The sequence below is a fragment of the Pecten maximus genome, chromosome 4, assembly GCF_902652985.1.
Source record: "Pecten maximus chromosome 4, xPecMax1.1, whole genome shotgun sequence".
Lineage (NCBI taxonomy): Eukaryota > Metazoa > Mollusca > Bivalvia > Pectinida > Pectinidae > Pecten > Pecten maximus.
In genome coordinates, this window is record NC_047018.1 from 36,302,875 (window position 1) to 36,330,087 (window position 27,213).

A 27,213-nucleotide genomic window follows, 5' to 3' on the forward strand; every position below is an offset into this window, starting at 1 on the left:
CTTCCGGTTGAAAGGGGATTGCCTCAAGTAGTGACAATATATTGCATGAGACTGTTATGAAGACAAGTTAAACACATTCATTATATTTGTTTAAGATGCCGAGCGAAAGTGACAAGAAGGACGAACTAAAGGAAGAGATAGAGAGTTTCATTGCAGAACTCAAACAAGGGTAAATGGCAGAATTTAAACTCAGACCTGCATCATATTTGACATATGGTCGAGGTCTATGGTCTAGCCCGAGTTTTCTCTGGCCCTCCTACACCAGACATGGTGACAGGGCCAGAGAAAACTCGGGCTAATGGCCATGTGATTTATGCATGTACTCCAACCACAGAGACAGTGGCATGTCTAGTCTTATATTGACTATTTCTGGCTGTATTTTAATGTAAGACTAGACATGCCCCTGTGCTCCAACACGAGTATAATTATTTAGCTGCAGCTGTGATATGTGATATCGTACTTCTTACAATATAGCCTAGTTGATGTATAACCTCTTGCACAAGGAGCGATTATATGTAACCATAATTGCCGACAATCCATTAGGCCTTCCTGTCATTATGCAAAAGCTAAATAACCGAATATTAAAACAATTTAGGCTAGCCCAAGTTTCCTAACCCTAAGACCCCAGGCCATGACATGGCAGAGTCTAAGACCAGAGTTTCCCTACACAGGGTATCCAGTTAGCCCTGACTTTTAGCAATTTCAAAAGTCAAATAATTATTTCTTAAAAATCTGAAGGGTCAAAACATACATCAAATAGACATGTCGATCCCTTCAATCTCAAGAGTCGGATTTCATTTTGGGGAGTCAATAATATACCCTCAAGGGTCTACTGGATGCCTAACCCGAGTTTCCTCTGGCCTGACACCATGTCTTCCAGACATGGTGCCAGGGCCAGAGGAAACTCGGGCTACAGAATGCTCTGTCTACACCAGACATCTCTTTATTAACATGTCTAAATCTGGTGTCAGGGCAAGTGGAAACTCTAGCAACATGGAGACTTGTACACTTGAACTAGCTGCAATAACAAAGATCTCCCGTGATGTCTTTTGTATGTCTTCAGTCGGTCAGACAAAAAGGTGGTACGGTAAGATTATTCACACTACACTAAAATAGTCTGAATAATTCTGACTTTCTATCCGCATTAATTTACTGTAGGAAGCTGATGATATCCCCTACCTGCAGTATATTATAAATAGATAGCCTGAATGAAAGATAATTACATATTTCTATGACAGCTGGACTGTTTCAGGGATGCTTAGCTCTCAAAAAAGTGTTATTTCCTGTATGATACCTACGTATGTACATATATTCACCTAACATGCATGTGCAGATATCTTCAATACAAGCTGGAGTAAAAACACTTTTTTAAGTGTATTTAAAGTTATCTACAGGCTAGTAGTCAGTGGTATGCTGTACATATTATTCACTGAAAAAAATAAATATCTATTGTTATATTGTTAAATGCTAAATATGTAAATTAACATATGTAACTAAATATAATAATATGTAGAATATTTATTAAAAATTAAAGCCAGCTTAAGGTCTCATTATCTATTGATGTGAGCTGAAAAATGAAGAAAAAATATAGGCCATGATACCATAGATTTATAAAACATTCTTTTTAGAGAAATGGTTTATCGAAGTGTCTATTTATCTCTTCAGAACCAGCCAAAGTTCCTATTATGTTGCCCTGAAGACTGTTTGCCTGTTGAAGAAGATTATAGCACAACGGAAATGGCAAACTGCAAAGTAAGTCGCAGCCTCCACTTTTCAAATTATTATAATATACATTGTATTCTTAACCTGAAATAACTTTTACACATACCAGGTATTTTAAAATTTTAGTATTATCATTGGATATGTTGGTCTCCTCTGGAAAAATTGATTTTCAGAAATGTTTAAATTATGACACATATATAGCCATGGTTAGTGTCATGCAGATCCTCTTCCCTTTGATTGCCTTTAGCTTTCTACTATGACTTGGACTAAGTTTTGAAGTATTAAGATGTTTACGTGATGTAATGACAATAACAGTGTACAAAATATATAATGTATATGTAGCAGAGCGCATAATTAATTAAATTTAAATCACTGCCTCCGCTAGGGGTCGAACCTGGGACCTCCACGGCTTACTAGTTTTACGTTCAACCGATGGAGCTAAAGAGAAGATCTCTCTAGTCGAGCGGCATATTGCGGCTAGTATTTTTACCAGGGAAACATATACATGTATTATAAGAACTCATTTCTTAAGCATTTGCTGATATACATGGACAGTTAACCTGAATATATGAATATTTTTTCAAGTAGCTAGTTTGCATTTGATTACCATGCATATTACTGCTACTGAGATATTTTTGCTTATTGTGTCAAGATAGTTTACTAGTTAAGGATATGATTAATTCATGTGCTATTATCACTAATAATCTGTTGGATTTAAAAAAAAACTAATGTCTGTTTTAGTTTAACAAATGATATAAATCATCTTAAGAATTTGATCAGATTTATGATAATTGATTTGATAGCCATACTTATTAGATGTGTCTACCATTGAATCAGGGATGTGATGGAGGTACTGAGGGATGATGGCAGGAAGATGATGATGTCACAGCCATCAGAAACAGCAATAGGAAATATGGTACGACGTGTACTGAAACTTGTACGGGAGGAATATGCCAGGTCTGCATTGTTTATAAATATTTGTTTTAATATTTGTTTGTGATTTATGTGCACATGTAAACTTGTAATAAAACACGAAACCTGGATGTTGATGTTTCTTATTATATATTTAATTGGTTTTAAAAGAAGATATCATGACAAATCCTGAGATGATCAGTGACGATTCACAGATTTTAATGTAAGGTACACTAGTTGGCTTTAAGACATCTTCACTTGCCAGAGAAGTTCATCAGGATATTGGATCATAATCCGTCCTAGGCGAAGGTGGCTTTATGACAAAATATCTTGTTCTTGGTGTTTGACCTTTTAATTGGTTTGGTTTACTCTACATTGAAATTAAAATCTTCAATTAAATAGTTAAATGATGTATGACAAGTTGTATAATATTGTAATTTTCCTTGGCTAGTTGAAGCTGCAATATCATTATGTTAAATTAATAGTATACACACCACTGGTGTCTTTGGCTAGGATTAATTTACACTGTAGTTTTGTGATTGTAGCGCTTGTGCAGGGAAGTCTGAGGAGGGCGATCCACAGGAATCCTTACATGTAAGTCTGATGTGTTGGATAGTATCCTTGTTATCATAGATTCAATGTTTTCTTGTCGCATATTGTTACTGTTACAATAAATATATAATATATGTACATTTCTGAACCAATTCACAGAGTTATAGGGTAATATTTTGATATCCTGATATAAGAGGATTTGAAAAAAGAAAATCTCTGTTCAAAATTGGCTCTCACACCAGCTGGAGAAATTGCAATATCAATTTTATATCAATTTTGCAACAAATTTTAGTTCTGTCAGGATTTTCAGTTTGGCCTTTAACATTTAGAAGTCAAATCTCAAATCTGAGAGTGTCAAAACAAGTGTATTAGCGGGATTCAAAACATACTTTTATGGCTGACATCGTCATGAAAGGCCTGATTTGTCTATACATGTCTCTTTCCAGAAACTGTTATTAGCTGAGGGAGAAATAGATGACTACAGCAGAATGGTACCAACCCTGAAGGTAATTATATAACCTGGTCCACTGTAACAACTCATTACATGTTAAGTCATGTTACTGAGTATAACGCTGACAGAACACTGACTATATAGACGGTGAGGCGGAACCTAGCAACAGGCAGAGTCATGTAGGTGGTAAACCAGTAATTAATGCCAACAGAACACTGACGATAGTCTGTGAGGCGGAACCTTACAATAGGCAGAGTCATGTAGGTGATAAACCAGTAACTAACTAACGCCAACAGAACACTGACTATATAGTCTGTGAGGCGGAACCTAGCAACAGGCAGAGTCATGTAGGTGATAAACCAGTAACTAACTAACGCCAACAGAACACTGACTATAGACGGTGAGGCGGAACCTTACAATAGGCAGAGTCATGTAGGTGGTAAACCAGTAACTAACTAAAACTTTAGGAATCAGTGACATGTTTACAACATGTTTTCAGGACGAAACAACAAAAGATGTACATTCAGTATAATATACACTACAGTTAGCCCCGAACTTCAATTTGAGATTTGTTACAGTCTATAATATATTACTTAATCTCCTGGCAATTTTATTACAAAAAAATTAATCTTTCATGAGATTTATAGGGAAATTGTATGTCTCTAGCTTATTTTGTCAGTTATTTATCGATAAGTACATGTCTGTACATGTAAACATGTAATGTTAACTAATCTTTATTTCTTTTGGGTGTAGTTGTGTTCCTCCTTTATTTAGAAGTGGATTCAAGATTGAGAAATATTTTATTGTAATCATCCTTCAATAAACCCATACCTAGGAAGAAGTCTACCCATATCTATTGCTTCTCAGTGAAACAACCCACAAATGTTATTTGATTGTTCTGTAATAATTAAGTCTGCCCCCTGATGTTTATTCAGAGGTTAGACATTACATTCCATGATTATCAAAGCATAAATACGATAAACTCTTTCTCCAAACAAATTTTGTTTCTAATTAGCGATATTTTTTTCTTCTAATAAGACATCTGTGATTGAGGCACTCAATGAACTGAAGGTGGAGTTAGAGAACAGGTCAGTATATGGTTTACCTGTATGTATCTGGTATTGTGTTTTTGTATCAGGGGGAACTGTATTGTATAATTGTTAATATCAAATTATATATTTACACTTCTCTAGGATGTGTGTATACCATAATGATCTGGTAATAAGCCCATGTCTGGGAATAAGCTCATAAAATAACATGCCTGGTCAAAGGCCCATGCTGGGAAATAAGTCCATTTCTGGCAATAAGCTCATAAAAGGTCCATGTCTGATAATAAGCCAATGTCTGGCAATAAGCTCATCAATGGCCCATGTCAGGTAATAAGCCCATGTCTAGCAATAAGCTCATAAAAGCCCATGCATGTCTATTACAGATAGAATACTGTAATTGTCCTGCACAAATCAGTGTCAAGTCAGTGTGTTGGCCCCCTGGTTATTACAATAGGTAAAGGCATGGACATTCTACACCTGACACTTATTGTTTTGACAGCCACTGGTTAAGACAGTAGTTAGGAACTTTGGAAGGGAAACTACATCTAAATATTTGTAATCAAGATGATCCTTGTCATGCAGTCATTGCTCAACCCGGCTAGTCCACATAAGCTCGGGAAGCAGGTGACAGCATTGACCACTCTAGTTTTTAGTGATGTTATATTTATCAAGAGTTTAAAGAATTTGAGTGTCACGGGTTAAGGTTCAAGTACATTTGTATTATCTGTTTAGAGTTTAGAGGTAGTTAAGATGCTTGACTTGTTTCTTTGTTGTTTCAGTGCTGACAATATCGCTGGACAAGCATTAGAACATATACACTCCAATGAAGTGATTATGACTGCAGGCAAATCCATAACAGTAGAGGCTTTCCTTAAGGTAGGTTGTGTGTGATAGGTTTGATGTGGGGACTTTCCTTAAGGTATGATGTGTGTGGTAGATATGGTGTAGGGACTTTTCTCGAGGTAGATTGTATGTGACAGTATGGTGTGGGGATTTCCCTCAAGGTAGATTGTATGTGGTAGGTATATTGTGGGGATTTCCCTCAAAGTAGATGATGATATGTGATAGGTGTTGTGTGGGAATGGTGTGATGTGGGAACTTTTCCTAAAGGTAGGTTTTGTGTGGGGATTCCCCTCAGGGTATGTTGTGTGTGATATGTATGGTGTTGAAGCTTTCCTCAAGGTTGGCTGTACATGTATATGGTTGATGCTATGTGAGGACTTTTTTTTCTAATTACATATGAAAGTGCCCTTGATCATTATTCAAGGTCACAGGGGTCAAATTTCTTAGAATCTTAACTTAAAATTTGTTGATATAAATGATAGGCATGGAAGATATTCTCTAAATATAAATACATTTCACCTCCACAGAAAGCAGCAAAGAAGAGAAAGTTCCAGGTGATAGTAGCAGAATGTGCACCATTTTATCAGGTGAATCAGGAAAATATTGAATTAATTTGTCAGAACTTTATTTGGGCATATTTTTCAGTGTATTAATTAACCAATTAAATATAATAGGTATTTTCAGAATGATTTCTTTTATTGTGAAAACCTGTTCCTTATTTATCCAACAGCAAGCTCATATCTGGTAAAACTCAATCTTATACATGTTAACTTCAGTTTAGTTAAAATGTTTACATAGTAGTATATTTCATCATCCAGCAATAAGCCAACTCCTAGCTTTACCAGGTAAGTCAAAAACTGATTTTTTGGAATAACAGGAGAATACATTAGATAGATTTTGGTTGGGTAGGAAACAATGGCAGGATTATGATGGGGCGGGTAGGAACAAGGTCTGATATAGATTTCAGGTGGTGGGTGGACAAGGCGAGTATAGATAGGCATGATAGGAACAAGTAGGAGTATAGAGTAGGGCTGGGTAGGAACAATGAGGAGTATAGGTGTGGGCTGGGTAGGAAATGGGCAGGAGTATAGAGTAGGGGCTGGGTATGAGACAAGTCAGGAGTATTAGGTAGGGCTGGGTAGGAACAAGGATGCAGGAGGTGATTAGGTAGGGTGGGTGGAACAAGGAGATGATAGTGTGGTGGTAGGACAAGGTAGTGATTAGGTAGGGGCTGGTGAAAATGGTGGAGTTAGAGTGTGGCTGGAGGAACAGGTGAGGATTAATACTGGGTGGAACAAGGTACAGGGTAAATAGGCTATAGAAAGGTTGTGGAGTATAAGTAGCTGGTAGGAACAAGGGCAAGAAGTAGAAATCAGGTATAGTAGCAGTATTTTTCAGAATGCTTCTTTTATTGTCTTGAAAACCTGCTTCCTTATTTATCCAAAAGCAAGACTCATATATGGTCGTAAAAACTCAATCTTATACATGTTAACTTCAGTTTAGTTAAAATGTTTACATAGTAGTATATTTCATCATCCAGCAATAAGCCAACTCCTAGCTTTACCAGGTAAGTCAAAAACTGATTTTTTGGAATAACAGGAGAATACATTAATAATATTTTTTTGGTTTTTCTGACAGGGTCAGGAACTGGCAGTCAGTCTAGCAAAGGCAGGAATTGAGACCACTGTTATCAATGATTCTGCAGTGTTTGCCATCATGTCTCGAGTAAACAAAGTCATTATAGGCACACACACCGTCATGGCTAATGGAGGGTAAGTAGGGGCTGGGTAGGAACAAGGGTAGGAGTATAGAGTCGTGGCTGGGTAGGAACAAGGGTAGGAGTATAGAGTAGGGGCTGGGTAGGAACAAGGGCAGGAGTATAGAGTAGGGGCTGGGTAGGAACAAGGACAGGAGTATAGAGTAGGGGCTGGGTAGGAACAAGGACAGGAGTATAGAGTCGGGGCTAGGTAGGAACAAGGGTAGGAGTATAGAGTAGAGGCTGGGTAGGAACAAGGACAGGAGTATAGAGTAGGGCTGGGTAGGAACAAGGGTAGGAGTATAGAGTAGGGGCTGGGTAGGAACAAGGACAGGAGTATAGAGTAGGGGCTGGGTAGGAACAAGGACAGGAGTATAGAGTCGGGGCTAGGTAGGAACAAGGGCAGGAGTATAGAGTAGGGGCTGGGTAGGAACAAGGGCAGGAGCATAGAGTAGGGGCTGGGTAGGAACAATGACAGGAGTATAGAGTAGGGGCTGGGTAGGAACAAGGACAGGAGTATAGAGTCGGGGCTAGGTAGGAACAAGGGTAGGAGTATAGAGTAGGGGCTGGGTAGGAACAAGGGCAGGAGCATAGAGTAGGGGCTGGGTAGGAACAAGGGCAGGAGTATAGAGTAGGGGCTGGGTAGGAACAAGGGTAGGAGTATAGAGTAGGGGCTGGGTAGGAACAAGGGTAGGAGTATAGAGTAGGGGCTGGGTAGGAACAAGGACAGGAGTATAGAGTAGGGGCTGGGTAGGAACAAGGGCAGGAGTATAGAGTAGGGGCTGGGTAGGAACAAGGGTAGGAGTATAGAGTAGGGGCTGGGTAGGAACAAGGGTAGGAGTATAGAGTGTAGGGGCTGGGTAGGAACAAGGGACAGGAGTATGAGTGTAAGGGGCGTGTAGGAAGGAACAAGGAGCAGGAGTATAGAGTAGGGGCTGGGTAGGAACAAGGGACTAGGAGTTATAGATGTAGGGGCCTGGGTAGGAACAAGGGTAGGAGTATAGATGTATGGGCTGGGTCATTGGAACAAGGTACAGGAGTATAGAGTAGGGCTGGGTAGGAACAAGGGCTAGGAGTAAGAGAGTAGGGGCTGGGTAGGAACAAGGGCATGAGTATAGAGTAGGGGCTGGGTAGGAACAAGGACAGGAGTAGAGAATAGGGGCTGGGTAGGAACAAGGGCAGGAGTATAGAGTAGGGGCTGGGTAGGAACAAGGGCAGGAGCATAGAGTAGGGGCTGGGTAGGAACAATGACAGGAGTATAGAGTAGGGGCTGGGTAGGAACAAGGGCATGAGTATAGAGTAGGGGCTGGGTAGGAACAAGGGCAGGAGTATAGAGTAGGGGCTGGGTAGGAACAAGGGCAGGAGTATAGAGTAGGGGCTGGGTAGGAACAAGGGCAGGGTATAGAGTAAGGGCTGGGTAGGAACAAGGACAGGAGTATAGAGTAGGGGCTGGGTAGGAACAAGGGCAGGAGTATAGAGTAGGGGCTGGGTAGGAACAAGGGTAGGAGTATAGAGTAGGGGCTGGGTAGGAACAAGGTAGGAGTATAGAGAAGGGGCTGGGTAGGAACAAGGACAGGAGTATAGAGAAGGGGCTGGGTAGGAACAAGGGCAGGAGTATAGAATAGGGGCTGGGTAGGAACAAGGGTAGGAGTATAGAGTAGGGGCTGGGTAGGAACAAGGACAGGAGTATAGAGTAGGGGCTGGGTAGGAACAAGGACATGAGTATAGAGTAGGGGCTGGGTAGGAACAAGGGTAGGAGTATAGAGTAGGGGCTGGTTAGGAACAAGGGTAGGAGTATAGAGTAGGGGCTGGGTAGGAACAAGGGTAGGAGTATAGAGTAGGGGCTGGGTAGGAACATGGGTAGGAGTATAGAGTAGGGCTGGGTAGGAACAAGGGTAGGAGTATAGAGTAGGGGCTGGGTAGGAACAAGGGCAGGAGTATAGAGTAGGGCTGGGTAGGAACAAGGGCAGGAGTATAGAGTAGGGGCTGGGTAGGAACAATGACAGGAGTATAGAGTAGGGGCTGGGTAGGAACAATGACAGGAGTATAGAGTAGGGGCTGGGTAGGAGTATAAAGTAAGGGCTGGGTAGGAACAAGGGCAGGAGTATAGAGTAGGGGCTGGGTAGGAACAAGGGCAGGAGTATAGAATAGGGGCTGGGTAGGAACAAGGGCAGGAGTATAGAATAGGGGCTGGGTAGGAACAAGGGTAGGAGTATAGAATAGGGGCTGGGTAGGAACAAGGGTAGGAGTATAGAGTAGGGGCTGGGTAGGAACAAGGGTAGGAGTATAGAATAGGGGCTGGGTAGGAACAAGGGTAGGAGTATAGAGTAAGGGCTGGGTAGGAACAAGGGTAGGAGTATAGAGTAAGGGCTGGGTAGGAACAAGGGTAGGAGTATAGAGTAGGGGCTGGGTAGGAACAAGGACAGGAGTAGAGAGTAGGGGCTGGGTAGGAACAAGGGCAGGAGTATAGAATAGGGGCTGGGTAGGAACAAGGACAGGAGTAGAGAATAGGGGCTGGGTAGGAACAAGGACAGGAGTATAGAGTAGGGGCTGGGTAGGAACAAGGGCAGGAGTATAGAGTAGGGGCTGGGTAGGAACAAGGGCAGGAGTATAGAGTAGGGGCTGGGTAGGAACAATGACAGGAGTATAGAGTAGGGGCTGTATAGGAACAAGGGCAGGAATATAGAGTAGAGGCTGGGTAGAAACAAGGGTAGGAGTATAGAGTAGGGGCTGGGTAGAAACAAGGGTAGGAGTATAGAGTAGGGGCTGGGTAGGAACAAGGGCAGGAGTATAGAGTAGGGGCTGGGTAGGAACAAGGGCAGAAGTATAGAGTAGGGGCTGGGTAGGAACAAGGGCAGGAGCATAGAGTAGGGGCTGGGTAGGAACAATGACAGGAGTATAGAGTAGGGGCTGGGTAGGAACAAGGGCAGTAGTATAGAGTAGGGGCTGGGTAGGAACAAGGGCAGTAGTATAGAGTAGGGGCTGGGTAGGAACAAGGGCAGTAGTATAGAGTAGGGGCTGGGTAGGAACAATGACAGGAGTATAGAGTAGGGGCTGGGTAGGAACAAGGGTAGGAGTATAGAGTAGGGGCTGGGTAGGAACAATGACAGGAGTATAGAGTAGGGGCTGGGTAGGAACAAGGGCAGTAGTATAGAGGTATAGAGTCTTATATTTACCTAATATTATCAATCCATATGTTGGTAACCTGGCAATGAGGAGCTGTAACAATTTATACAATATATATATATATGCATGTACCAAAATATTGCATTTTATACTTGTGCCAAAAACTACACTTATTATACATGTGCTAAAAAGTTACATTTCTAACCCTGCATTCAATTATCACAAATTTGTTATAACCTTAAATAATGTTGAAGAAATTGGTCAAATTAATCTCAAATACACAGCCAATGTTATAATTAGTGCTATTGAATGGTGATCTTATTATATAATTGCAGCTTAAAGGCCATCAATGGAAGCCATGCGCTGGCCTTAGCAGCTAAACATTATTCTGTACCGGTAAGTAACTCATTAATGATAGATTGAACAGAACTAGAACTTATGTGACAGAATTACCACTGTATGTGACAGGATTACCACTGTATGTGACAGATTTACCACTGTATGTGACAGAATTACCACTGTATGTGACAGGATTACCACTGTATGTAACAGGATTACCACTGTATGTGACAGATTTACCACTGTATGTGACAGGATTACCACTGTATGTGACAGGATTACCACTGTATGTAACAGGATTACCACTGTATGTGACAGGATTACCACTATGTGACAGGATTACCACTGTATGTGACAGGATTACCACTGTATGTGACAGGATTACCACTGTATGTGACAAGATTTACCACTGTATATGACAGATTTACCACTGTATGTGACAGGATTACCACTGTATGTGACAGGATTACCACTGTATGTGACAGGATTACCACTGTATATGACAGAATTACCACTGTATGTGACAGGATTACCACTGTATGTGACAGATTTACCACTGTATGTGACAGAATTACCACTGTATGTGACAGGATTACCACTGTATGTGACAGGATTACCACTGTATGTGACATAATTACCACTGTATGTGACAGGATTACCACTGTATGTGACAGGATTACCACTGTATGTGACAGGATTACCACTGTATGTGACAGAATTACCACTGTATGTGACAGAATTACCACTGTATGTTCCATATTCTGCATGGTTAACTGTAAATATGAATCAGGTTTATTTATTTCTAATCAGGAGATATTCTCTGATTTATGCCTTGATGTCATCATTAAAAGTCACAGAGATATAGTCATGTTTTATCTTTACAGTTGATAGTGTGTGCAGCCATGTTTAAATTATCACCTCAGTACCTCTGCTGTTATGACCAGGTAAGGGAGATAATTCAGATTTTGATACATTAATCCCTAATATAAGTCTCCCCACAGTTCCATCTACCATATACAGTGTACTGTCTTTGTTATCGTGATTGTTGTGGAACTACTACTGTTTTCCCAGCTAGTTTAAGATAGCTGACCGTTTCTGAAGGAGCTCATTTTGTAATCGGACTCTTCTCCTTGTTTACCATTCTCATCTACTGAAGTCAAAACTCACAGTCCTGTTTTAAAAAGCCAGTAAATCTATATTGACACATCAAAGAATTATTAAACCTAGTCCCCTTTTCATGACTACTTCTCTACTAAAAAGCAACAATTTACAAAGATGTTGATCTGAAAAAAAAACCCATTTTTTTTGGATTTCAATTTTCTTGATACTTTTTTTGAAAATAAAATGAAAAACCTAATATGTAATAAATCAGTTACTGGTTTTTTACCCAGTGAATATGTATGCTGGGATGTTCACCTGACACAAAACTATTAAAGGGGCATCCCTTTGTTTGAATAAAGTTTAGGTTGTCACAATTAAACTTAATGGAAAATATGTATTTTTCCAAATAGTTAATGTTATAATCTTACATTAATAAAGCAGTTTTACTCTCAAGATAAACCAAAGTTCTTCGAGTTTTAAGTCCTAAAAATTCTTAATTCAACCCGAAGTATCACTTATTACCGCAAAGACATACGGTATTTGTATATGATATGCCTTTTTCCTGTATATTTCGGGGTTTATTTCATTACTTGTAGGCACAAACACTCATATTTATCATTGTTCGGACATAGATTTCATCAATAGAAATTCTGCATGTTCTGATGCGAAGGAATGCCCCTTTAACTGAATTGGTAACATATAATATGATATCGCCATGTAGTAAGATGGTGTTGTTTCCCTTTTACAGGATGCCTTTAACAAATTCGTGAGTCCACACAATGCCATGAACTTCTCTGAGGGAGAGATTTTATCAAAGGTCCAGATAGCTAACCCAGTGTTTGATTATGTACCTCCAGAACTCGTCACCCTCTTTGTCTCCAATATGTGAGTTTGAAAAAAAAAATTGTTTATAGAATTTTTGTTACACAACCAAATTAGGGCAAATGTATTATTTTACTGGTACTTTATTAACAGCCTATTCTTGTTTTCAAATGATCATCATTACTCTTTGTTAAATAAAAAATGTTTTTTTTTACCGTCTTATTAATGACTGGCACTACCATTCTGGCTGTTAGTTCAATGACTGTATAAATTACAATGTGTGTTTTTAGTTATCATTCAATATAAATTGCAATACTTATGGAAGGAAAATATGGAAAGCTGTCATTCAACATAAATTACAATACTTATGGAAGGAAAATATGGAAAGCTGCAGCATAGGTGTTTATCGAGACATTGAATTTTTATCAGAGAAATTTGAACAAAGTACATAACTACCGTGAGAGTATTTTAGTGTTTGTCATTCTAGTCATGAAAGTTGCATAGAAAAAATGCATTAGAAATGATAAGTAAATGCCAAATTATAAGAATGTTTTAATATTGTTATCTTTAAAGCATTCATTATAACTATTAGAATTATCCATTGTTATTCTCTATCAGAGTCCTTGCTATTGTCTTATTATCTAATTGTGTGTACTTCATATCATACCTTGATGTCATTTATCTTGCAGAGGAGGAAATGCACCATCATATGTGTACAGACTTTTAAGCGAACTTTATCACCCAGATGATCATGAACTTTGACCTTTTCTTCCAAGAATAAAGATAAAGACAATATTTTGCAGCTTTTAATTCTGCTTCAGATATATATGGACTGGGTATCTGGATGGTGGATAAGATTTAAGATGTAAATTGTTTTTATTAAACAAAAAATTGATCTGAATGAGATCTGTGTACTATCAACAATATTTACGTTGTGCTCATACAAAGCAGAACTTACTTTTTGTTCTCTTGGTCAAGAGAGAGTTACTCCCCCTTGACATCAACAAGCTGTTCAGTGAAGATCGACTTTTAATTGAAAAAGTTTCAGAGGTAAAACCTGGTGATATTTGTATAATTTTACACAGGTCTTGTGGATCTTTGCCAAGGATTTCCACAAAACATCATAACCACAACGTTATCCTGATTTCTTCTTAAAGTTGCAGAAATTCCTGTCTACACTGTAAATGCTCAAATTAAATGAAAATGTCAGATCCGCATAACAAAAATCTGGTTGAAACCTTATGAACTGGTGGAGAAGAAATGAATTGGTTGTGAGCTATTTGTAAATGAACATAACTCAGGCTAGCAGGACATTCCCAAAAGCCTAGTGATAGGATGTTTGCCTTGAGAGCGAGAGGTCGCTAATTCAAGGCTTGGCACCGGCGGATATTCTTCATTCCTATTACATGTGTATAAACGATGTCTCATGAGTGGCAGTAATCCATGTAGGATCTGTGTACATGAGTTTGAAACCCATGTTGGGCTGGTGTTGACCGTATACCGGTGTTTTTTCTCCGGGTACTCCGGCTTTCCTCCACCTCCAAAACCTGGCATGTCCTTAAATGAACCTCGCTATTAATAAGACATTAAACAAAATAAACCAAACCAATCACCGTCTGACATAACATTAAGATCATTTCCCTCAGATGTCGTAGAAAGTATCTCATATCTATAAATGGATTCGTAGCGTTATTGTTTACCGAAGTCCGTCTAGTATTATGTATTATTACGAAACATTTTCCTGGTCACACTGGCATTGTGGTGACATTTTGTCCTCCCATTTTAACACCGATGTCTTAGAGCATACATTCTGTATATGATCTATTTGTAGGTACATCTTTGCATGGTTTGAATCGGTTTAGATAATTTTGTGGTTCAAACTTCTTTGGATATTTCATGTGAGACAAACACTAGTGAAGCATCACTAATTTTTGTGGTTTTTAAAAAACAATAAAACCATAAGAGTGTTTATATCTAACAAACACTTTATGTTATACAGTGTTGTTTTGGTCAAGGTCATTTGAACAAAGGAAAATGCTTTACAGCAAAGTTCAAAGACAAAGCTTGAAACTGTATTTAGATTCACAGGAAGAAATAAAAGCGATAAAATAAGTTTCATATTTTCAAGATTTTATTCTCAAAATAATTGCTGTGTAAAAAATCTGCAAAAATAAAAAAAAAACATGGATATCAAAATCTCAAATGCTTTTTTTTGTTATATATATTTATATATAGGGTTGAACACTGTTTTTGTGTTAGCACTAACACACCAATATGAAATGACTCTAGCTAAGTTACACTCGTATACGTACAGAACCACACATTTACAGGCAAATACATAGGTTAGCTCTAAGTCAAAACTGGTAACTGAACACAGGGTTATTGTTGGACCAGCTACAGCCAAACCTCGTTAATATGAACAATCTAGTTTCTGAAATTTTTTTTTTATTGAAGCAGAGAATTACAATCTCATTATACATCCCTGATTGAAGAATTAACTATCTTTCTGATATTTTGATTCTAAATGCCGATTTTAAAAAACATTCCATTACAATAGTCCAGATTTCTGAGGTAATGCTGTTTATAGAAATAGTCCAGCGTGTTTTGTGCTTTAAGTTACAAGTTTCCTTTTTATTGGTAACAAAGGCTATTGATTGCAAATATTCTTCAGAACATTACAGTAGTTTTGGAATTCCTACATATTTTGACAATATGCATGAATAGATTTCACAAAACTTTGGAAGACTGATTTGAAACCAGTTCGATTTCACTTTTATACAAATCAAAATTTGACCATTTATGGATAAATGTTAAAGCTATTTTGAACACAGAATAAGAACATGCAGACACTAGAAATGATTGACCCATCCTCCAGCTAAGAAAAAAAAACCCCAAAAAACCTAGTATTGGTGCAAGACTCCTAATTTCAGATAAAAATTAGATACTGATATCATTGTGGTCTTTCTCAACAGTAAGCAGTATTTAATCCCCTGTGGATAACACCAGAGGGATTGAAAGTGCCTGAGGTTTTCACTTCTCTAATAGTCAATTACTATTTCACTTTTGTCTAGACCAAACTGAGTTTTGTGTCATACTACCTCCAGTAAACGTGAGTTTCGGATCTTGTTACATTACAGAGTTACAGCCCTTGTTATGTTTCTGACATCACAATTTCCTTAGACAAACATTACTTTTCTTGCCTTCTGAAGGGAAAGGTCAAACAACTCCAGCATCTGTGTAAGAAAGGCTTTACTTTCTTGGAGGATTACATGTAGAGGTAACAACAAATTTCACAACCATTAGGAGATAGAGTAAGCTGCATGCATTCATTTATACTTTGTAATATGGGAATACATTCTATATCAAGTCTATGAAAAATATTGCTTGTATTTATTGTGTATAATTAACAAATTGTTTGAATAACAAAAAATATTCATGATCATAATGAAGAAACGCAAAAATGAAGGATTTCGTGATGTATCAATAAACCAAAATAATAATAAAAAATAATCTAGAAAGTATTTAAGTCGATGGTGTAGTATTATTATGAAAATGAGTTTTAAATGGTAATTTTAAGGAAAAGAGACAAAATGGTTGGGAAAAAAATGAAATGGGAGATATAGCCTAGAAAGCAGCACCAGTATCAACTTGTAGTATAATTCACATCCGAAGCAAACTGTTAATGTAAACATGTCTGAAAGGGTGATGGATGACATGATGAATCTAATGTTAAACTAGTATTTTATCTCTAAAGAGAATGGTTAAAGACTAAGCCTGCATACTATGATTGATAAAATAACAAAAAAAAAAGCAATGGAATGTTACAAATGTAGAAAATGTCTTTGTCGACACAAGATGGACCCTAACATACGGCCCATCATTCTATTATCACATAGTATCCAACATTGTCTCCAGTACATATTAAAATACAAACTTTTATCAAAGAGACAGTTTTTTGACAGAGAGCACAGGGACCTGGCATGAACTTCCAACCCCTGGTACATATAATACATATATATGGACCATGGTTTGAAAACTTGTGCCAAGTCCCTGTGACCGAGTAGTATTCACAGTATAGCTGATGTCAATCCCTATACTCAGCAGTCATATAATTGTAAATTAAGTTGTTTATCTTAACAATATTTTCAGATCTATAGGAAAAAGGGAATAACAAAGAGACATAAGTTCTATATATTCTGCAAACTAATATCTGGAATATATATTCATGTTAATGTAAAACTCAACAATATTATCATCTATTACAGGTAAATGATATTGATTATGTGTTGTTCACTCTCACACTTATATGGACGGCAGACTTCTCATCACACATCTAAGGATTTAACAAAATAACATAAAAAACAACTCTATTTTACATATATATATACATCTATAGCCACTAACCTTTGCCCTGGAGCATCCGTCGCTATGACGACCGTTCCCTAAAGCATTAAACCCTCTATTATTAAAAAAAACACACCCTATAAATGTTAACATGCCTCTATCAATTCTCCTTATTATGAAGAAATGAATCCATAACAAACATTAAGTATACCACTTTGTGCATTACCATGGTAATCATAAATAAATTTTATAAATATATACACTAAAATTGCCAAATTTTGTATAAATAAATAAAGTTATGTACAAGATTTCTTTTGTATATATCTTTTAACTGTTATATTTCTATGGTTATATTTACAATAACTATTCCAACTTTATATATAGATCTATGGATTTCTGCTGTGTCGTATTAACATTAAGGTGAAGAACTGAAGGGCTTTCCATGGATTTGTATCTCAATAGACTAATAATCTAACATGTATTATCACTTTCATTTCTTGTCTCGCACACAAATTTGATGGAAATGTTTAAGGAATGTTCATATGATTTTATACATACAAGGAATGTTTATCGGTACACATGCAAAAAAGTATACATGTACAATATAATACAACATTATTGGTCTGGATTTTATGCAGGAAAAAAAAAAAGTATTGATGAAATAAGACCATTAACTCATCAGGTCCAAGCACTTTAATATACTGGTCATAGGAATATATTATATAAATAATATTCCTATAACTGTTATCAAAATGTCTGGCTCTAATAGAATATGATATACTATCTGGTGTTGCAGCCAAACCTGGAAACTCAAAGGTCAAGTTCGTTGACAGGAGTAATCACTAATCAAATGCAAAAAGTAATTGACTTGTGTAATCAAAGGTCAAGGTCATTGACTTAGCAACCAAAGGTGAACAGTCATTGACTTCTGTAATCAGAGGGTCAAGGTCACTGACAGGACTAATCACAGGCCAAAGATTATTTATTTGTGTAATCAAATGTCAAGGTTAATTACCGAAGTCTTAAGTAATCAAAGGCTAAAGGTCATTGACATGTGTAATCAAAGATCAAAGCCGATGACTTGAGTCATCAATGGTAAAACGTCATTGACTTAGTAATTGGAGTTCAATGTCATTTACTTGAGTAATCACAGATAGGCGACACCAATGCAATAAAAAACAATTTTAAACGTGATTATGGTTCATAAAATCTCCAAACATGCGTCAAACATAACAAGGATCTTCACAACACAGTGGGTCATGTGAAGGTCATGTGAAGGTCATGTGCAGGTCATTCACTAGCCCTGTCCTCTTGGCAACGTGAACTGGTTGCTATAAGTATACAGTAAGTATATATATAGCATACCCAGTATGTCAGTTCTAGTCTGGCTCTACTGTATACAAGTCTACAAGAGTAAGATATCTTTTGACTGATGTACAATTTCAGAGATATATGCCATCACACAAAGACTATCAACCAGTATCATTTAACAACCAGCGTTCAGAACAACTCTAACACGCGTAAATATATTGTATCAGTAAAATTAATTTTTGATTTTAAGAACATTAATTTTCATTTTGTTGAAGAAAAAATATGTATTGTTCATTATGGAATGAAAAGTCTTAACAAAAATAAACAAAATATATCGGTAAAAATTGAGTTTTTGATGGAATGTACTAAATAATGAGATGAAAGCATTATAATACTACCAGGATATATACATAATAATTAATTGGACGTTTATTGCAGTATATGTACTGAAAACAAAACAGTAGGGCGAGATACACATTGACTGATATTGACTGGGTACCACGCCCAGATGACTGGACAGGATGGACGGTCAACTAAGGTGTAAAGCTTTAATCTGTCTTCACTGTTGAAGAGCTATGTCAAGGGAGGTAAATGTTAAAAGAAATAGACAAGAAAGGTTATGAGACATGATATACGAGTATTATAACAGATCTATATTGAACAGTAGTAAAATAACTACTACTTAAAATATAAAGGAGAGAAACATTTCATATGTAAGGAAAGCCATAATTGATGGATTTCTAATTTTGATCAGAATGCTGATGAACATGTGGACACAAGAACAATAATGGATGCACTCTCTTGGCAATCTTGTGGCAGTATGGAGTTTACATTAACGGAAAATATAGCTATGAAAGATATCTCACAATCTTTGAAATGTGGACAGCAACCATAGCCATATGAGAACAGTCCATTGTTACTGTCCACGTCCAAAGTGTTGTGAGGTTCTGTAACAGTCAATTATGGCCTTGGTTAGTGATGTCGCTATATATAGGGTCAATAATTTACGCCATGCCATGAGATAACTCCACGAGTGCGAGTGCCGATATCCACTTGTCTGTTTGCTCACTTAGGGTCATTTCGTGTGCCTCTTTCTGAGGTAAATAGTCGTAGTCGACAGGCTGGTAGGGGTCAATTGTGTGGTAGTCATAGTCGGAATCCACAGGCTGTAGCTGGTTCTGTGGAAGTATGATTGGCTGAGGGTCCTCGAAACCATGGACACTGAGGTTACAGTGATTACTCATGTTCATGTCGTAGTGATTGTTCATGCTCATGTCGCACATGTTATTGTTCATTGGCATCATATAGTGGTTGTTGTTCAAGGGCATGTTACACTGACCATTGAGCATGTGAACCTGATGTGGCTGTTGTTCTTGGTGATGATGGTGTTGGTGATGGCTCGTCATCGACTCTAACAGACGCTCTTCCATCATTTGTTCCTCCTGCTGTTGTTGATGAAGGGGCATGACATTCTCATCAGGAACTGGAAGCAGTTCTGGTTCTATCTTGATATTGACTTCCTGTGAAGATTTTTTGACACGTTTCACATTCCCAGGTCTCTGTCTGTTAAATATGCGCTCTTCCTTATTGGTAATTTGTCTGAAGTAGAAAAGTTCAGTCACCGTAACATAGCTAAACAATGTTTAAATACCCTGTACATTTAAAGGTCAAAATAATTATTAAAGGTCATTCCATGAAGTGTATTATTTGAAACAGCTGTTAAGATCAGGCTTTTAAACCTACTAACAAATTGTGAATAATTAAATTCAATTAAAAAAAGTATTATATGAAAATAATGAATATGCTATATTATGAATTATGGTATGTCGCTGTAAATAAAATTTGATTACCAACAGGATTTTCTGGATAATTTTAAAGGTATAGAGTTTTAGACAGTCTAAAAGTATATATTGTAAATAAGATTTGATTACCAACAGGATCTTCTGGATAATTTTGAAGGTATAGAGTTTTAGACAGTCTAAAAGTATACATGTATTGTAAATAAAATTTGATTATTAACAGGATCTTCTGAGTTTTAGACAATCTTAAAGTATACCAGTTCACAGGCATAATGCCCAACAGCACGTCCCATATTTATGATATAATACCTATATAACAACACAGCCCATATTTATATACCTATATAACAACACAGCCCATATTTATATACCTATATAAGAAATATGGGCTGAGACTTTGTGATCAGTCCCTAGACACCAGTTACAAAGTTACCTTGTGAGCCAATCTCTGACTGCTGGGTTTGACTCGCTTTGGATGAGTTTCTGGAGTCCATTGATGGTGATCTGTGGGTTGACTCGTTTGAGTGATGCATACGGATGATCCTGACAATGTCTGTTGGCGTGAGTAAATAGGCTCTCGCATCCTGTAATATCAAACAGTTCATACAGGTCATTATTACACAAATTCATTAGGATAAAAAATCATTAACCGACAAAGCTGTTTCTTACAAGTACAAGAATATCTGTAGAACTGAGGTGTATATCTTTGTATGTAGATATTTTGATGGGTGAAAAAATCGAATTAACTGCATAAACAAATTTTCTATTTTTCAATTTACCGTGACTTTGTAACGAAATCTCAAGCAAGTACAATTTGAATCCAAAGGAAATATTCCACAGAAAGGCTGTTTTCTATTTATAGTAACAGTGACCTTGACCTTTGACCTGAAAAGTTACCCCTGTCAGTGCTTCCACTATAGAAACAATTAAGTTTGATTGTTAACAGTTCTATAAGGAACCCAAAGTCAACGCATTGTTTTGTACTACAAAATACACAGAGCAAATAAAAATGGCACCACTACATTGGGACAAAACTCAGAGGATAAGAAAAAATTCCAATCCCAGGGTCCATGGCCAATCCCAGGGTCCATGGACCCTTAATGAAAATTGTGCCAATATACCTTCGCGTAGATTGAATTTTACCGCCAAAAACTCGCATTTAGCAGAGTGCAGAAACAATTTTGTCGCTAAAATTTGTCCAAAATTGCACTCAGCAGTTTAGATAATTAAATGAGACGGGTTGGCATACCCGGAAAGTGTTTGTTAATGAAACCAACCGTTAGCAGAGCATATGAATGGCTTTTCTCCTGTGTGTAGTCGTTGGTGTGTTTTCAGCTGTCCGCTTTGACAGAAAGATTTTCCACAACTGGGGTAGTCACAAAGGTATGGTCTCTCGCCTGGAATGATAAACAAGTCATAGGTTTGTAAAAAGTCGTACACACAGACTTGGATAAACATTGTATATATCTAAGTCCGTGATAAATCATAAGCAGGAAAATATTATAGATCGTATGTCTTCAACATACAGGTGCATTTGATAACGAACACAAAAAGTTCAATATTCACATCCCCTGCCGAGATATATCCGATCCCCAGTGAGAATGAAATAAGATATGCTGTCAGGATATCACGTCTTAGATCAACTAAAAACTTGATCAGGTCAGTGTATATAACACAGACTTGGAAGTAGAGCAGATATTAGTGTTTTTAGCCACATAGACCGGGAACTGACCAAATGATCTTGTCACCAATTCCCCACTCACAGACCACGGGATCTTGTCACCAATCCCCCACTCACAGACCACAGGATCTTGTCACCAATACCCCACTCACAGGCCACATGATCTTGTCACCAATACCCCACTCACAGCCCACATGATCTTGTCACCAATACCCCACTCACAGACCACGGGATCTTGTCACCAATCCCCCACTAACAGACCACAGGATCTTGTCACCAATACCCCACTCACAGACCACATGATCTTGTCACCAATTCCCCACTCACAGACCACAGGATCTTGTCACCAATTCCCCACTAACAGACCACAGGATCTTGTCACCAATCCCCCACTCACAGCCCACATGATCTTGTCACCAATACCCCACTCACAGCCCACATGATCTTGTCACCAATACCCCACTCACAGACCACGGGATCTTGTCACCAATCCCCCACTCACAGGCCACATGATCTTGTCACCAATACCCCACTCACAGCCCACATGATCTTGTCACCAATACCCCACTCACAGACCACGGGATCTTGTCACCAATCCCCCACTAACAGACCACAGGATCTTGTCACCAATACCCCACTCACAGACCACATGATCTTGTCACCAATTCCCCACTCACAGACCACAGGATCTTGTCACCAATTCCCCACTAACAGACCACAGGATCTTGTCACAATTTCCCCACTAACAGACCACAGGATCTTGTTACAATTAAATCCCCACTCACAGACCACATGATCTTGTCACCAATACCCCACTCACAGACCACAGGATCTTGTCACCAATACCCCACTCACAGACCACAGGATCTTGTCACCAATTCCCCACTCACAGACCAAAGGATCTTGTCATCAATACCCCACTCACAGTCTAAATATGTATTATGTATCTGTGGTACTGACTGCAGGCAATCAACCACAGAGATCCGGAAAATGGCAACAGGATAATGTGTTTGAATCCTATATCTACCCACGTGCCTGAGTGACCTACCTACGCCATACGGTAGTAGGTATTTTGCATCACAAGCAAGTTTCCCTTTAAATGTGAGTGTGAAGCATTTAATACAGAACTTTAAACATTCTTTGAATGTTAAACGATACTATTGAACATCTATTCACATACAATGGTTGAGAATTTTAAAGTCTTGTAACTTGTTAATTGTTAATTTTATGGTTCATCGAATCAGAGAGTATCTACCGCATATAATATCAACTTCCGTGTTAGTTGCATTTATCGCTTATTAGAGTGCACATTTCATCAGAAATGTTCCAAATGTCTCGCAAGTGAATCACGCGGGAACTCAAGAGCGCGACACCGACTTGCGGTTAAGTCAGGCGAGTCCTTTTGGACCTTTTGTGTTTCGTAATCTCTCAAACTCTAACGGCAAAAGAGGAATTTAGAGGTCGAATGACGACATTACGGCAAAATGTGGCGCTCACTTCCCGGGAATATCACGTTCGAGTTAGACAATGCACCTGTACAAAGGGGCACGGAATCGGTAGATGACTAATTTGCTTTGTGTTGTTGACATATCAGCTTACAAATACTGGGCCGTTATTTATTTGTTACGAGCCTCGAAATGTCTTGTCCAATACTACTTGTCAGAGCCAGTCATTGTGTGAAAACTATACCGTAACTCGTTCTGCTTCACTTGAGCCCAAGTCTTTTGAATTGTAATAGATACGATTCTAGAAAGAGTCTACTTCGCTCTCGGCATGGGAATTGTATACACAATCTAGTAGTTGATCAATCGTCATCATAAGTCCCGTTCAACGTGTACCTAGCCTACCTACATTTTAAGTATGTACATGTACACTGTTTAGTATTTACATATATACACGATACAGTGTGCGTGTTTGTCTCCATTTTGACACAATGCATCCAGTGTGTTGCTCAAATATGGCTATCCCTACCCAGAGACAAACACAACCATTGGCAGAGTTTCTAGTCTTCAGGGGAAACCTTCACCCCCAATCTGATAGATTTCTACTTAAAATGTACTTTCCAAAATTGAAAAACCGAACATCTTTCTGAAGTGAATTAAGAATCACTAGATCCGCTATTTCTGACGGAAGACAGTATTTCTTTCGGACGTTTAAAAAATCATAAAAATATATAAAATCTCATAACTGTCTTTAATCATTTTCAAAGGTGCGTTAATTGAAACACAAGTTACCCAAGAAATCATTCTATAACTAATATACTGGAAACGAAGTGAAGTTATAATGAAATCATCAAAGGAATTATTTGGATCGACGACTAAATATTCTCGGTTGTATGAACACGTTTCCTACCACTAATTAACCAACAAGTCTAGTACATGACTTCTACATTTTTTTAATAAATAAGAAGATCCGGATTTAGACTTAACTTTTTTAATGAGTGATTTTAATGGCCTAACTTTAAGGTTGCCATCTAGACTGCTGGGTATATATTAATGGCTTGCTCAATCACCGTGACACACACCTATATTCAAAACACAGATTACCAAAACGATAATTTTTAATTTTAAATACACAGCAAGTGATGACTTGACTAGTCACAAAATTAAATTCAGGTTTGAAAATTTACATAAATGCAATTTGACGACGACAGAAAAAAACCGAAAAACACACAATCATTTAATCTATATTCCCAGAGACATATATACAGATTTATGTCTCTGATATTCCTGGAAGGTTTGGGACAGTAAAATTGTAGGTGTGCCTCTTTGATCAAGACACCAATTTACTAGCTTTATATTTCAAATATATACTGTCAACAAAATTAATCATTGTTAGGGATTTCTGTTAGAAATTATCATGTTTTGTTTTGTTTTTTAATATACACAATTCCGCTATAAAATCGTGTCGAATTTGCTCTATTTTGGGGTACATTTAAATGTCTCTTTATATACAACGGGACATTGCGGCCATTGGACTCCAGATCTAACGGTAAATTGTGTATATCGTTCAGACATCACACACCGGTATTGGAAGCTATATAGGTCGGCGGGTGTACAAAGCCTTGCCACAGGTAAATACCGTTTGTACAGGTAGGGAATGTGAGGTTTACAGGTAACAGACTCGTGTAACGGGTTCCGCATGGACTTGTCTGTAAACAATCAACATGGAGCGCTAGTAACCAGGCACGCCTGGACAGGAACCCTCTCCCCTTTTGTTAATGCCAGGCATTTAAAGTTGATGCTCTATTTGTTTACAATAATCAATAGATTGTCCCCATGGTAACCTAAGTAACATTTAAATCTATGATGGTCGCTAAAAGGCCCCGTGAACACGTGGTGAATGTTGGGGCCTTGTAGTATGCGTGTGGCGAGGCGGGTAAAAAGGCATGGGAATGTACAACGCAAAATGGCTACGTTGTTTACCACCGTGTTTGAGGTCTAGCCATTGTCTCTTCAAAATTTCTTTCAATTGATATATTCTTAATTCAATCTTAAAAATAAAATAAAAAAAAGGTTCAGGGAGAATATTTTAGAAATCCTCTATTAAAAGGCTCAACAATGACCCAATAACGACACAAATCAAACGAAAGTGCATGCATGTCTAACAAATTTCGTCTGAATACATCGAGATTAAATGGTAATTGCAGGATTAAATACCGTTAGACAGTGTTCAGGGCGTATTTATAAGCTGTATATGACATGTTCTTTGTGACAGTATGATATCTCGGGACCTTTAACTGAGAAATCAATTTGTTTATTGATCTCACAATAGAAATTGTTTCCCTTTCCTGGTGTGGACTTTAAATTTTAAATATTTAATACAGAGAGAGATTTAAATCTCCACCCGATTGTAAACTAATATATACGTATACATGTTGTTAAATGGAAAACAATACCGATTGATAGACAAATATAAACAATACAAATATGTTATTTAATTTGAAGAATATGAAAACTAGCATTTGTTTACTTTTGTTAATTTCTATATCAACTTATCAAATATATAAGCTTTTCTGATATTAATTAACTTGCAGAAATTTGTTGTTTATCAAAAGAAGAATAAGATTTGCTGCATTAATGTAAACGTTGATTAAAATAAAAAGTTTGAAATTCGTATAGAGGTTACGATTCTAAAAACGACACATAAGAATCATATTCTGCATGTGTGATAACAATGATGTTAAGTTGGAATTTCAACTTCATTAATATTTATTTTCAGAAATATAAGAAAAAAAAATGATTCTGTCAATTGTATTGAGAATTCAACAAGCGAGAGAAAAATCCATAAATCAGTGTAAAATCTGTACACAAAACGTGTGTAAGCTTGTTATCTGTATTAATATTGTATCAGCTCATAACATTTATAAAACGGTGTTGACAGCTACCGTCAATTATTTACAATATTCAGTCCACACAAGTTTGATCCTCCTGCACAATAATACAGTCATCTGCAGTAATTTTGTGACACGAGTCAATCACCTAGTTAGTACTGCCAGAGGACGTATATACCAATATACAAGTCTCTGGTACTGCGTAGTAGGTCTACTACTACTTACATCATATCGATATAGGGTTAAATGTCTGATTCAATAATATAAACATACCACGTATATATACATTTCAAAATTTAAAGAACCACCGATGATATCTCACAATATTTCATAAAAGGTCTGTTGGGAATATTTTGGTTCGAGTTAAAACCCAGGTATCCCTAACACGCATACTGGATTTAAATCCCTTCGTTCTAGTGGCCTGTACAAATGATCTCTTTAAATTTTACTTTCTCTTTGATCTGCTGAAAAGTGATGGATTTATATATAACCGTCAAGAGCATGTTGCTGGTGATAGTATATTATTTACCTGTATGAGTTCTCATGTGAGCCTGTAGAGATTTCTCACGTGGGAAGACTCGATTGCAGGTCTCGCACCGTATACTACTCATAGACACGGCTCCCTTGAATATCAGCTTGGTAATAGCGTCGGCCCGGGGCCGTCCACGGCGCCCGTTAGGGTCCTGGGGTCCCTCGTATTCCTCACTGTCCGATGAATCTCCATCTGGGGAACTCCTCCCAAATGTTGTCGGGGACGTACTGTAGGGAATGTTTTTGTTTTCATCCTTATAGTTCCACGAATACATGGTGTGACTGTCTCTTGTGCTTTCCTCTTCCCTTGTGAAATGGTATTTAACCACGTTTCATGAATAAACCCGTTATCATGCCCATACCTGTAACGGACCAGTAGTTCCTTTGTTGCTATAAATAAACCAAGGGGGTGATTCCCGTACACATTTTCTAATAAACTATTGAATTCTGGGATTGCACTATACAACTTCGCAGATTTACATTGCTTTTACAAGTTAAAACAGAATGCATTGCATTATTTTAATATATGTCATGTTGTAAA

The 27,213-nt window shown here is 37.7% G+C and overlaps 2 protein-coding genes across 3 annotated transcripts in view; one reads left to right on the forward strand and one right to left on the reverse strand.

Annotated features, from left to right (window-relative positions):
* Positions 1–16,483, forward strand: LOC117325978 (translation initiation factor eIF-2B subunit beta-like). Its single transcript, XM_033882522.1, has 13 exons — positions 1–169; positions 1,666–1,752; positions 2,560–2,679; positions 3,180–3,228; positions 3,633–3,692; positions 4,676–4,725; positions 5,466–5,562; positions 6,057–6,116; positions 7,168–7,301; positions 10,747–10,807; positions 11,635–11,694; positions 12,600–12,736; positions 13,363–16,483. Exons 1-13 carry the CDS (start codon positions 96–98, stop codon positions 13,433–13,435), a joined length of 1,062 nt encoding a protein of 353 aa, XP_033738413.1. The 5' UTR covers positions 1–95; the 3' UTR covers positions 13,436–16,483.
* Positions 15,111–27,213, reverse strand: part of LOC117325977 (zinc finger protein 367-like) — a 12,317-nt gene continuing 214 nt past the window's right edge. The window contains exons 2-5 of one of the 2 annotated variants that reach the window (XM_033882521.1): positions 26,671–27,034; positions 21,405–21,524; positions 20,561–20,711; positions 15,111–19,927 (exon numbers count right to left, since the gene is read on the reverse strand). In XM_033882521.1, coding sequence (XP_033738412.1) covers positions 19,333–19,927; positions 20,561–20,711; positions 21,405–21,524; positions 26,671–26,947 — 1,143 coding nt within the window. In that variant the 5' untranslated portion in view covers positions 26,948–27,034 and the 3' untranslated portion in view covers positions 15,111–19,332. Of the gene's footprint in view, positions 19,928–20,560; positions 20,712–21,404; positions 21,525–26,670; positions 27,063–27,213 lie in introns of both variants that reach the window. The other variant, XM_033882520.1, reaches the window with a different exon arrangement.

Excerpts from the sequence above, each read along its gene's own strand:
- LOC117325978 (XM_033882522.1), top strand. The coding sequence starts at position 96 with ATGCCGAGCGAAAGTGACAAGAAGGACGAACTAAAGGAAGAGATAGAG. Across the intron at positions 3,693-4,675 it reads GAATGGTACCAACCCTGAAG|ACATCTGTGATTGAGGCACT; the intron begins GTAATTATATAA and ends TCTTCTAATAAG. Across the intron at positions 4,726-5,465 it reads AAGGTGGAGTTAGAGAACAG|TGCTGACAATATCGCTGGAC; the intron begins GTCAGTATATGG and ends TTGTTGTTTCAG.